Raw genomic sequence first — 13,757 nt, 5'->3', positions numbered from 1 at the left:
CCGATTTGATTTGAAACTGTCTCATTGCTATCTTTTTATCAATAAAACTTTGAAAAAAAAAGAAATTTCACATCTTCACATAATCAATTTTATCACTAACGTCCTTTCTTGGAAGCTATTTTATAATTGTCTAAGGCCACAATAATTTTCCTTCATTTTTCTTGTAATATGGATTTTAAATACACATCTTATTACCCTTGAAATATCTTGAAATTGCTTTGTAATTTTTTGATATGTAATTGTATTCTCATCAAAAGTTTCCAAATTGGTAGCTAGCGAGCTCAATATTTTATGAAATAACATTTTAAACTTCATTGGTTTTTGTCACCACATACTAAATTTATCGATGAAATGTCCAACATTTTTGTGATTTCCACTAAAGTCTTTGATAAACTTTTTTCTGCATGCCCATATTCATATTTATTATTCTTATTTTAACATCATAGACGTATCTTGATTCATTTTTTAACTCATGGGCTAACTGATTTTAATTTCCTTAATTCATAGTTTAATTTGGTTTGATTTTTCTTCTTTTTCAATTATTACTAATAGTTTCACACTTCTGCATTTTGCAACTGTTTTGAGCTAGTTCTAAATGCCAAAGGACCAGTGCAACTGGCTCTTGTCTCTAAGGAGTAACCGCCCTGACAGATACAGTCAATTCAGATTGAGAAGTGAAAGAATCCCGAAAGCTTGCATCAGAAGGACAGAGTCAGCTTAAGAAGCAAAAGTTTAATTTGGGTTTTAATTTGGAAGCAGAGCTGTACCAGGGCAACAAACAGATGAGCAGTGAGGGTTCTACCCGTGCAAACAGCAGCCGCGGACGGGAGCTGCAGACAGGGCTGGCTGACACGTGGGAGAAGGGCTCGGAAAGGAGTCCGAGCACTATTCATTTCTACTGGAATTTTCTAATAATTTAATAAAGTAGAAAACCAGTGCTATTAAACTCTGCATCAGGACAATAGTAGTAATTTTAGGTAGGCCATCATTATTGAATTGAATTCAAAAATTTAAGTAATGTTATTTGTTGAAGAATGAGACGGCGAGCACACTGGTGTACGGATGATGTCCGTATTTAAAGTTAAAACTCCAAGAGGGAAGACCACTGCTTTTAAGAATTGTCAGTCCGCTTTAAGATAGGAAGCAGTGCTGGGCATGGTGGTGCGTGCCTGTAATCCCAGCCATTCAGGAGGCTGAGGCAGGAGGATTGTGAATTTGAACTCCGCCTGGGAAAATTAGTGACTTAGTGAGAACTTGTCTCAAAATAAAATAAAAAAAAAAAAAATCAAAAGGGATGGGGATGTAGTTCCCTGAGAGGCTTTTGTTTGATCTTTCTCTCTTCCTCCCACACAAGGGGACAGGATTGATGTCAATTGTTCCGATTTTCTTGAAGTTCCCCATGTTCTCCACGAGTGTGACATTCACTACAGCGATACAGATTACCAGTTCGAACCATCAGCCAGCAAAGCCCTGGGGAATGGGAGCAGGGGAAGGAGCGGGTGGAAGCAAGAAAGGGCAGCAGTCAAAACACATGAGCTTCTTCTGCAAGTGTTGATGGTAAAGTAATAGAAGGAGAAGGTAGTTTTGGGAACAGCACAGGCAGACTCTATCAAGGCTTTTCTTAGGCTCTAACCTGATATGCTAATCATTTCAGCAAACGTACATCCAACATTGCACACCTTAAATCACACATTTCTGTGGTTGTCATTTTCATGGTTTGGGGATTGAAGCCAGGGCCTTTGTGTGGAGCTATATTCCCAGCCCTCTTGTAACTTCTTGAGCAAAGCTCTTTTTATTTTGCGAAGCAGCCTAGGCTGGGCTTAGATTTGTGATTTTCCTGTCTCAGCCTCCCAGAGTGTTGGGATTGCAACGGTGCACTGACACATGTGGCTAAATATGTATATATTTGAATTCTCCAATATGCTTTAATAAAGGTAATGGGGGAGTTCTTAACCATATTTAGGAGACAGAGGAAAATGATTCAGATAGAAATGGAGAAAATGAATGTTAAAGAGGAAAACCCACTTTAGACAATAGGCACTTTACCTTTTTTTCTCTTCAAAGGGCAACAGAGATAAAACTAGATGGTGTCAAGAAAGAGGCATTAGTGTAGAGGGTTCAGTGGCCTACAATGATATGTTATTCTTCCAGGGAGGTTGGAATAAAAATTATCCCCCAGGACCACTCTCATCAGAATCTAAGAGAGGACGTATTGGTAAACTCCAGCTTATTCCAACTAAAGTGATAAAACTGCAGCTCAATGCAGTAGGATTTTCTCTTGATGATGTGCTTATGTGATTGGGTAGACATTGGTGTTGCTTTTGTTGTCTATTGTGGTACTGGGGTTTGAACCTCCTGTTTTAGGCAAGGAGCAGAACAAATGGGTAGACAATGGAAGAGATGAAGGAATTTCTGAAAAGAGTCCATCCCCCTTGATGGCAGGAAAGAAGGCATGTGTGTTTGAGAAGCTGCCACACGCTAGAGTCCAGTTGAAAGTGCTTCGGGCTTCTTCTAGGGTAAAGAGATTCTACCGCTTTTGGTACCGCATCATCTCTTCTCTGTCGGGCCCTAGAGAAACTGCTAAAGCAGAGACTTAAAACTTGAAGGATTTCCCTTCCTTGTGGTTATGAGAAACACACCTTCTTTCTTGGCAAACAGAGTCAGTAATGCTGATTGCTTCCTGCAATCCTGTGGATTTGTGTATTCTCAATCTTAATCCCACATATTTGTGATGGGCCTGCCAGCATGGGGGGTCAGATACCCCGCTGATAGTTGTGGCACGGTTTGGTTCATAATCGCTGCTGTCCCACCTGCAAACCATGCAAGACGAGCCACTTTCTGTGTGAGAAATCCAGAATGACAATGCCCTCGTGTAGCTCACTGCCCTTTTCTTGATGTTGCTTGTCCTGATTCTTTTCTTTCCTTTTTGCTATCTCAGCAGCCTCTTATCTGGTCTCCTCCTTTCCCATTCTCTTCCCAAGATTATTTTCCATAGTTTTTGTTTGTTTGTTTGTTTGTTTGTTTTTGAGGGAGGAGATGCAATCTAACAACTGTAGTGAGTGTCCTGCGTAGTCACTGCTGAAAAGCTTCACTGTCATCTTGTGTCTGAACAAATTGGACAGAAAAAGTTTTCACAGCGTGCTTTTCCTTCAGCTGCAGCCCCCACCATCCCTATCTCTGGTACTGCAGTGACAGCAACTGCTGTCATGATCGCAGTAAGCTAGTGCTCTCTTGCCTCTAACCGAGCTGTGCATCCAGGGTAGATGCTACTCTTTCTGGTGTTGTCCCTAAGGAGAGGTCACCAAACGCTGTCCCTCCCTGCAGCTTTCGCAGACCTCACTATCTCTTCCAAGGAAGGATTAGAGGTTTATTTCATCTTTATTATATAGTACCTTATATAAATATCAATTTGGAGCATATCATCCTCATTTATATGTTTGTTTTCACAACCAGACTCGAATTTTTTGAGATGGAAAAATTGAGTCATTAGTGCTACGTTTCCCCAATGTCTGATGCATCAGGGCTACACCATAAATTATACTTGAATACATTCCAACCAGAGGTCCTGTCTTTATGTAATCCAAACTGAAAAGTAGAGTTCTTTGGAGCAAGCAAAGGGTACAGCTCTTTTTATTATGTTATAATGGCAACAAGTCTTTGAGATTTTTTTTTATGTATATCATACTTATAACAGCACTGATGAACCTGAGTACCTGTTTTAGTGGGAATTGGAACTGTAGAAGTCGTTGCTTTGTGATTCATACATCAGGAAGTGGGCTCACTATGCTTGTGTCAGACCAAAAATGTAGTTTTTATCAAGACCTCAGCCAACAACTTTTATGAACTCAGGAGCAGTAAAGCATTTTACATTCTAGGCCAAGGGCATTTTGGGAAAGAACAGAATAGGGGACAGAGTGCTTCTGCTCAGAAGAACTCTATTGTGGAATGTTAAACTTGGGTTTAAGGCACTGGGGTGTAAGAATGCCAGGATAAATGGTAAGTTCACAGAAGATTTTAAGTACAAGTGGAGTGTTGTGCCTTTGCTTTGCTGAGATGATTTGTTCCACCAGAAAGCGCTAGGGTGGATTTTAATGATTCTTTTTGCTTGAGATTTAATTAAGCCTCTTCTTCTCTCCTATAGGTTTCAGAACCTCCTCTGGTCCAGAAAGACATTCGTGGACAACATGAAAGTCTACAACCACAGTTACGTCTACATGCCAGCCTTTTCTATGAAGACAGGAACTGAGCCATCCCTCCGGGTCTATTATACACTGTCAGATGTTGGTGCCAATCAAACAGTGCTTTTTGCCAACCCCAACTTTCTGCGTAGCATTGGAAAGTTCTGGAAAAGTAGGGGAATCCATGCCAAGCGCCTGTCCACAGGACTCTTTCTAGTGAGCGCAGCCCTGGGGCTCTGTGACGAGGTGGCCATCTATGGCTTCTGGCCCTTCTCTGTGAATATGCACGGGCAGCCCATCAGCCACCACTACTATGATAACGTCCTGCCCTTCTCTGGTTTCCACGCCATGCCAGAAGAGTTTCTCCAGCTCTGGTACCTTCATAAAATTGGTGCACTGAGAATGCAGCTAGACCCGTGTGAGGAGCCGGCTCTCCAGGCCACTTCCTAGGACAGTGGAAGAAGAGGGTACTGCGCCAGGGTATTTGTTAGGTTTTCTCTACTCAATTCCAAAGGGCAACGGTCAGGTTGTTTTGTGGATTCATATGTGCCATTTGGAAAGATGAGAAAAGGCCAAGAAAAACTCAAGCAGAACTTTGCAGCTAATGTTGGCTTGGAAGACAAATTAGAAATGAAACATTCTGTGAGTCATTTTGTAGCACACGGTGGATCCGCAACTAGGAAAATCCTGATGATGATGTTAGCAAAGCACATTTGTAGGAGTCAAATCTAGAAACGCATTCAAAAAAGCAAGATGAACTCTAGCTGTTGAGTCTGAGAAATGAATCAAGGTAGAATTTTAAAAATTCCAGGGCAAAAAGTGTGTTGCTGATTGGCAACACAAAATTGGCTTACTAAGCATTCAAAAAGACCTGTCTTAGTAAGACTGGTAGTAGGACTGTAGGTTTTTAAAAATTACTATTTATTTTTGCCCTATTTCAGGGCAGAGGGAGGGCGATGGGGTAGATTTTAAAAAGCCCTTATTGAATAATAAGGATACAAAACATTACAGCTGATCATTGTGGTTTGTTGAACCAAGTCTGTATTAACTATGGCTTCCCTCTATTTCTACAATTTTAAGTAAGAATCGCTTCTTCCTCTTCTGTCAAGTGTACTTGATGGTGTCAAGCGTCATTGAATTTAGACTGTTGATTCATCATGTCGGTAACCTGAGCCACTTTTCTTCCTCAGCATTATGATATAAACTCAATTTTAGGTCTGCATTATGGAAATCTGTTTGCATTGTCATTATTATTTTAGTGTAAACAGACTACCAATGTAAGTGCTTTATTGATTTGTAAATGAGCATAATTGTCTGCAAAAATTTAAAGTTCAGAGATGGAAGAAAGTACAGTGCCAGAACATTGAGTCTTTGCAGGAGATAAACCAAAAGGCAAATCATGTTTCTATGTAACGTGGTGTTCACTCCAAGATAAGTCATGCGTGTGCACAGATGCACACAGACATGTACACATGAAATAAAACTCCTTCTCATGTAGGAGAGCCAAACCCACATGACCTGGTGTACAAAACTTTGAAATCTATGTTGGGCAGCCACAATACATTATACAATGCACCCTACGTGTTAATATGAGACAAGCCAGCTTAGCGGTTGCTGCTCCTAACGCACCTACCAGCATGAGACGCAAGGCTTACCCCCAAACGCTTACTGCAGAAGGAGCAGAAATGTATTATTCATTCTGACTCCCACCTACATCTGGTGAACGGTCTTTGGGTTGAGGATGGTCACCCAAGTCATGGTTAATACAAGTGAAGGGACATACATTAGTATCTCTTTCCTTAGGCAGGTTGGTTCAGCCGACTTGACACACAGAAAGAAAACACTAGGGGCAGATTACAGTCCAGTAAATGTGTTTACATGTAAGATAAAGATTTGTCTTCATGCTTTAGGATATCCTAAGCTAAAAGGAGATGCTGAAACTCATTATTTGCTCAAGTGTCATATGAAGTATTGGTGAACTGTGTAGGGATACTCTCCAGCTTGATGGCAGAAACTTTGTATGCCATAGAGATGAACAAAGTGTCATTTTTTTTTGTAGTTGAATAACTTATGAGGTAACAAGATAACAAAGCCCTGTTTGAGTAAGGAATTTCTAAATGAGTGTTGAGAGTATTGTAGAAATCAGCTTTTGTAATGGTGGTTGACTGGTTGGCAATACGACAGATTATGCTGATGCTTGCCAAGCCAGGAATTTGACTTTCTCTTTGCAGACTGGGCTGCTATTTTGATCTTACATAGAAGCAGAAGTGTAATGGAAGACACTAGGAATGAACTGTGTTAAATATGTATTCATGCACAGCCCTCTTTGGAGTATATTTCCTCAAATGAACTATGATTTAATATTTAAGAAAGGAATACATCTTTACCAACATACTATGTTAAGGTGTAAAAGGGCTACAAAAAATACACATAAATTAATCAAACATCAGTCAGATGAGTGCATTCATTTGTCAAATTGTTAAAACACATTCAGTCAGCTCATAAAGCCTGTGTGTCACAGTTCCACTCGAAATGTGATCCAGAAGTTTTATATCTAGGTATAATTTCTGGGATAGATTTATGCAGTAGATGTAGATTTTTGCAATGTTTAGTGTATACATTTTTAAATTATGTTCTGAAATGCAAAAGAGCAGTGGCCAGTACCAGTTATATTTTATCAGACCTGTGTTTCTCAACTGAGGTGATTCCCTTTCTCTTTCTGACGCCATCGACGATGTCTGGAGGTGGCCTTCCCTGTCGTGACTCAAGGCTGCTACTAGCCCTATGTGGCTGCGTCCACAGACCCTGCTTCCTGAGCTGTGGTGCCCAGGTCCAGCCCTCACAACAAATAATTACCTCATCTAAAATATTTGGAGCCTCAAGGTTGAGAAACTAGATTAGACCAAGATGAAAGTTTGAGTATTCTACATTATCTTATATACTTAAGTATGCACATACATCCTCACACTAGTCAAAGTATGTTTAGAATTGAATGAGAATGTTTTATTAGAGTAGAAGATAGTTCAGTGTTACTTTATAATGATGATTCATAGTGATGTCATACATATACACTTTGCTGTGCTTGGTTACATGTAACTAAAGAAGTCTGTGGTGTGTGTATATGTGTGTGTGTGTGTGTGTGTGTATGTTTGTGTGTATATCTGTGAATGTGTGTGTGTATCCTGAAGTTATGCATCTTTCTCTACTGAAATAAATATGTTCCTAAGTAGGAACTTCTTTAGAGTTATCCTGTAGAGTACTCCCATTTGTTAATTTTATTTATCTGAAATTCAGACCCTTAGAATTGGGTCTGGTATTTTCCAAGTTGGTTCAATTTTAATTTTAGTATTCTGTCTTTTACTATTGAGGTCAGAAGATACTTGGGTTATAGTAGACACACTGAGACACATCTAATCACCTTTAATGCATCTGCCAAGAGAGGGCCTCCTCTCTGCCATCAGACTAATTTTTAAAATTGGTGTGGTAGTGGTGGAGGAGTGTGTGTGTGTGTGTGTGTGTGTGTGTGGCAAAAATTAAGGCGTTGCATGGGGGAAGAGGGAAGGATGGAGAGTAGAAATCAGTACTCTGATAAGACTTTTAACTTGTATTACCGCCAATCTGAGAATTGCATTGATTTTAAAGATCATGGATAAGGACAATCTCTGTTTATTTTAATCACACCTTAGCAAAATTACGACAAGTGATGGATTAAATCATTTCGTAAGGAAAAAGTAACATTTTATATGAAAGAATTTTTTATATGAAAGAGGACTTGTGGACCTTGTGCTTTATATAGAATATTTTTACCAAAAGTTTATATGAAATTGTGGATCTATACTGCATAATTCTCACAGAAGAAACTAGGAGAGTGCTTTCTGGATTTTGTCTCTGTTTAGTTTAGCTATTTTAACCAAGATAGGAGGAAAGTGATCCAACATGGCAGATGTTCAGACAGTTTCCTTTGTTTGGCTTTGTGATCTCATGCCCCCCCTTTGACTAAAACTTTGTTTAGACTAAATATTACTTGTACCTGTATCTGGACATTCTCACTTAAAATGGAAAATAACTGAAGAAATCTGGGATCCTAAATGCGCCACAAACGTCCTTAGATTTTTCAAAAAGCTTTATAAGAATGTTGTAGGTGACCCAAAATGGAAACACTATCAATAACACTTCTTTTTGGTAGCCAGGGTAGTTTGTAACTTTAGTACATGGAACCTCTATTTGGTTGGAAAGTCAGCCATCTGTAGTTTTTAATTCCTATGTTTGAAAATACTAACCTTGTGAAATTTGTAACAGACAAATCTTTATTAAGAGCTTTGTTTCCCCATTCAATCTAAGTGGAAAAATGAGGCCAGTCCACTAAAAACTGGAGCAAGAATTTATGGTGTTATAGAAGTGCTTCGCCACAGAACCAGGTAGCGTTACCTTTTGTTTACAGAATTTCAATGATTGAGAGCTGTGAGGGTTTTATGGAAACGTGAGGACAAGAATGTTGAGGAATAAGGACTGAGAGTAATTGCTGTACTTTTTATTTCTATATATATTCCCAGTATAAAAATTGACTCTCAGATTATATGGCTTTGGGGAGAGCACACTTCCGAGATGAAAGTAAATTAGCAATGTCAACGCCCCTGCAGCCTCTATCGATGTGTAAAGTAATCAGCAATGAATGCAACTGGCCATGCTGGCAACTCGGTACCGTGGTTTGCTCAGGAGAGGATGAGGCACAAGGAAAAGAGGAGCCATCCCACCCCCAGGCTGCTGCCTGAAAAGTGTCTGAGGGGCTCTACCCCTGCCCTTAGCATTGCAGGCCTGTCTGTCTCTGCCCTACCGGAGGAGCTGGCTTGGTTTGTAGGCTGAGTTAACAACATCGCCTCGAGGGGTGGCATGGAAATTTCCTGAGAAGCTTATGTTTTAACACTACCTTAAACTATTTTGCTTAGAGTTGTGCTCTCTAAATTTGGGTGTCCCGTGGCAGAGTCTGCTGACCCCAACCTAATTATAGCCCTGCCAGTGATGGTGAAAAATGGAATTTTTTTACCTATTTAGAAAGATTTTCTAAGTGCTTGAAACAAGGGAGATGTAACATATTCAATGCATTCCTACACAGCTTCTTCAAAAGTCCTGGAAACAGATTGGCTGGGATTCTGAACCCCGGAGTGTGTGCCTATAAACTAAAATTCCAAAGCCACGATGCGGGGCTGGTGAGATGGCTCAGTGGTCTAAGGCACCTACTTAGAACAAGCTTAGCAAAGCACAGGGACTGCGGTTCAATCCCCCAGCACCACATGCCAGCCAGCCCCGCCCCCTGGTGGGCTGAGCTGGCCACACACACACACACACACACACACACACATAAATAAATTAATTTAAAAAAAAAAGCCACGATACGTAGGTTGACCACCATAAAACTACTCTTTTCTTTTGAGATGAAGGAGACTTGAATCTATAGGCATTTTTCTTCCCACCATCAGAAAATGGATACTGCCAAATCCTCAGTGTTGGTCCATCTTTGACATTTTTATGTCTACCTTAGAGGAGACAGATTGAAACGCACACATGAATGAAGAGCATACTCACACATTTATCGTTGCAAGGCACGGTGGTACACGCCTGTCATCCCAGCACTGGGGAAGCTGAGACAGGAAGGTCACCATGACTCTGAGCTGCATAGCAAGACCATGCACCAAGGAAATAAATAAAAGATTTTTAAAAATTAAAAATATATATTTTTTGCTTATATCTTTTGATTTCCTCCTTTCAGGTACCAGCCTTTGTTATTTCCTATGACACTTAAGGAATAAATGACATAAATTGAGTTATAATATCTGTGATCATTGGAGGCATAGCAAAAGGCCTTGACTCTTTAAAGTACTAGAGAGGAATGATATTTTATGGGCACTCACTTACCTACCATCTCTGTGTTTCTACTGATGTCTACATTGTAGCAAAGTTCCTGACTGATTTTGCTTTTTGGTTAAATCCTTGGGACCTAATCAATGAGGCAGAGGTCCCCGGGAGTTTCATAGAATAATCCTTCAGTATATTGACTCTGTCTCTTCCTCTATATATGCAATTAGACTTTTTACAGATACTTGTCATTTTTAAATGTATGTTTCATGCAGCATCTAAGGCAGGAAAAGCAGAAACTAAATCTATGGTTTCTAATTTCTGTTTTTCTCCACACAGCAAGAAAAAGAAAACATTGTGATTTTAAAAGGTTTCACTAAAATAGAATAAGAGAAAAATTATAATTTCAGTTGCAAAAGTCTTTGGGAGGGGTCTCTGAAAAGGTCTCCAGAGGTAGTTGTCTTTGAATGTAGTCCTAAGAGTGGAAGCTTTTTGTCATTTAGTTGTTATAGATAAGGATGAAGAGATGAGTTAGATTGTGCAACTCAAGGAGAGGACAGAGATACACCTGTTACCCACACGTGGCCCTTGGCAGCCTCAGAGCCCCCAATTTCCCATCTTCTCCAGGCAGGAGTTTCCTTTGGCACTGAACCTTGTGACACCAGCACCCCATTCTCATAGCCTTCTATCAGCTGCACTTGGGCACACAATGTCCAAGATCGCTACTAAATCTGTCATAATGACACACTGATAGCAGGAAGGGTCACCTTGAACCTGACCTTTAGACTAAGGTTGTCGCATGTTACACATCCTTGAAGTGAGCTTTTGTCTCTTGCCCCCCTCTAATGCATCCACTTCAGGTTCTTATGTTCATTACTTTTTTTTTTTTTTCCGGAACCGGGGATTGAACTCAGGCCCTTGCACTTTCCAGGCAAGGGCTTATTCTACTGAGCTATCTCCCCGGCCCTATGTTCATTACTATTTAAGCATCCTTACCTGTATTTTCCCCTACATGCTAGAGTACTGAGGACACACATGTTTGTGCATGCATGTACACACACACACACACACACATACACACACATACACCATGCCTATGGAAAAGAGGTTGATGATTAATTGGAGAAGGGTGGGGAATGGCAGAGGGCGCCTTCCTTTGGCTTTGCTCCCACCTTCCGTATTTCCTACATGTGCCTGTATAACTTTATAGATATAATCATGTATTTTCCAGGTTGTACCTTTAAGAACACTCATAACCATCGCCAATGTGACTATTCTACAGAAATGTATAATAGTAAATAGGCCTTGGAGGAGTCTGATAACAATGTGGTTAAATAGCCTTTGTGGAAGTGGTAAAACCTTCTGGTAGGAAGGCCCTTCAGTGATAGCTGTAAGAAGACTCATAGATTAGGAATACTGGAGTTTTCCAGAAAGTTCCAGTATTCCCAGAAGCAGGAAATCAGCCCATCACAGTTTCTCTAGCCATCTTGAGCGCCAATCTTATTGGGCTTCCTCACTGGTTGATCACCATAGACACACCCCTTGTAACTTTAAGGGTTCACAACTGAAGATGATTGGTGGCTGTGAGGATCCCGCAGAATGTAGCTCCATTGCAAAGTGGAACGTAGCGGAATGTAGCTCCACTGCAAGGTGTGGAATATTATTAGAACTCTAGCATAGCTGGTGTGAAACCCATGGGTCTCTATAACTCTATTATTGTGCATTATATATTATCCTACGTGTGTGCAAGCAGATTTTCAGAGGCTGGATGCAAAAAGGAAATAAGAAAACTCAAATGCTATTCTTTCTCCTACAGTGTAACCATTACCAGCCCATAGATGTAATAATTCTGGAAAGCTAAACTAAACTTTAGATTAGACTGTTAACTTGAAATCACCTTTGAAGTGTATGTGAAATTGCTTCTTTCCATTAGGGCCAAACTCCATTGATGGTAAATGTGGGGAAAAATCAATGCTCTTCTTTTCTTTTCTTTTCTTTTTTTTTTTTTAGAGTTTCATATAAAATGTAGCAGGTAAGAAAAAAAGCTTTAATTGGTACTTTTTATAGCGTGACTTGAAAAAAAAATACTATCTATGTCTGTTAGTTCTGCTGAATAGTTTCTTTCCACAGACTCTAAACTCAGTGTCATAGGAGGAGGTTTGCTATAAAAACATGTCTTTCTCTTTGGTGTGTTCATTGTAATTATGGCTGAGAGTGGAAGGTTCAGTGAGTCTTAATTTCTCTACCTCCCTTACTTGGAGCAAATTTGCAAATGTACCCTGTGAATAAAATGATTTTTTAAAATAACTTGTGAAGTGTTTTTCTTTCTCAGAAGTACATGGATAATTCTACTGTCTTTTTTCTTCCTGCTTTATTTTGTCTCCTTATCTGCTATCCTGGCTTTCATTCCCCCTTAAGAGTGAGAAGTCTTATTACTTAGGAAATTATCTTACAGATACAGAATTCTAATTGCTGTACGTGAACTATGAGAACACTTTGATACATTTCATTCAGGGGGAAGGTAGTAGCTATTGCGCAGAGTAGAAAGCAAATTAAGCATTTATATAATGTGATTATATAATGTAGACAAGCCTGCTTTGCTCAGCCATAGCAATTTTTCCTTTTTTTGTAATGAGTCAGTATCAGTGTACACGTCCTAGAGATACTTTAGTAAATTCGAACCAGGTGCAAAACTCTTAGATTTCTCTTCTGCTCATGTGGGTGACCTTGAGTATTCCAAATATGCCTCTGTGTCTAAATTATTGAGAGAATTGCCCATTCCCTTGGCTTCTAGTGGCCAAGTTCTGCCAAACACTTTTTTCCAAGGGAGTGACATCACGAAGTGACCTTGGTCCAGCCTTCATGATATAGTGCTTCTCAGAAATTGATCAAGATGCTCTATACAGATCTTATTAATTCTCTGACTTCATTTTCATGTATCATGGCTTTTGGGTGACAGCTATTTTAGGAAAAGGTATTCTATTACCTAATGGAAAATCTGCCTGGTGTTTAGCTGAATCATTTGAAAAGGGGAAAAAAGCAGAGACTTAGTATAAATGTGGGTTACCCTACCATATGAGGAAAGTAGATTTGACTCAATTTCACCAACTATTATTAAGTTTAAAAAAAATTCTGGATTTTACTGAGTCCTACTGTTTTGTACTTTTTTTTGATTTAACTGCTCAAAAACAGATATTAAGAATCCAAAGTCACGAATACTAAGAATCCCCCTGCCAAACGCCAAAACAGGATAATTATAACTCAAAGACTATACTTTTTCTTGAAAACTTACTATTTTAGGGATACAGTAAGATTCTTGTTGATAAAAAGAATTGAAGCTGTGGGATGATTGGATGAAATTATAATTTACATGCAGTGTTCAGGGCTTTTGAAGTTGGGAAAACAAGCCCTTTGTTATTTTGTTATACAGATTGAATGAAAACTATGTTTTTCATCCATAAAAGTTATGGTTTTGGGGCCTGAATTTTAAAAAGTCAGCCTTGATATTTAGGAATGTTTTGTGATAAGCAGTGCTATCAAAAGTTAGATTAAAAGGCAATCAAGAGTTTGTTGCTCTCAGGCTGGTGAGATAGCTCGGGGGACTAAGCACCTGCTTAGGCAAGTGCAAGGACTGTGGTTTGATCTCAGCACCACGTGCCATGCCAGCCCCACCCCCAGCGCAAGCTGAGCTGGCCACAGAGTCCCAGCATAGTGGCACATGCCTGT

At 39.7% G+C, this 13,757-nt stretch overlaps 1 protein-coding gene across 1 annotated transcript in view; it reads left to right on the top strand.

The window, feature by feature from the left end:
* St8sia1 (ST8 alpha-N-acetyl-neuraminide alpha-2,8-sialyltransferase 1) overlaps positions 1–4,765 on the top strand; it is a 154,475-nt gene extending 149,710 nt beyond the window's left edge. Inside the window, exon 5 of the mRNA XM_004634549.2 lies at positions 4,142–4,765. Coding sequence (XP_004634606.1) covers positions 4,142–4,628 — 487 coding nt within the window. The 3' untranslated portion in view covers positions 4,629–4,765. The remainder of the gene's footprint in view (positions 1–4,141) is intronic.
* The last annotated feature ends 8,992 nt before the right edge of the window (positions 4,766–13,757 follow it).

This window comes from Octodon degus, unplaced genomic scaffold, assembly GCF_000260255.1.
Source record: "Octodon degus isolate 3935 unplaced genomic scaffold, OctDeg1.0 scaffold00064, whole genome shotgun sequence".
Lineage (NCBI taxonomy): Eukaryota > Metazoa > Chordata > Mammalia > Rodentia > Octodontidae > Octodon > Octodon degus.
The sequence above is the reverse complement of the archived record's forward strand: the minus strand, read 5'-3'. Positions and strand labels throughout refer to the sequence as shown.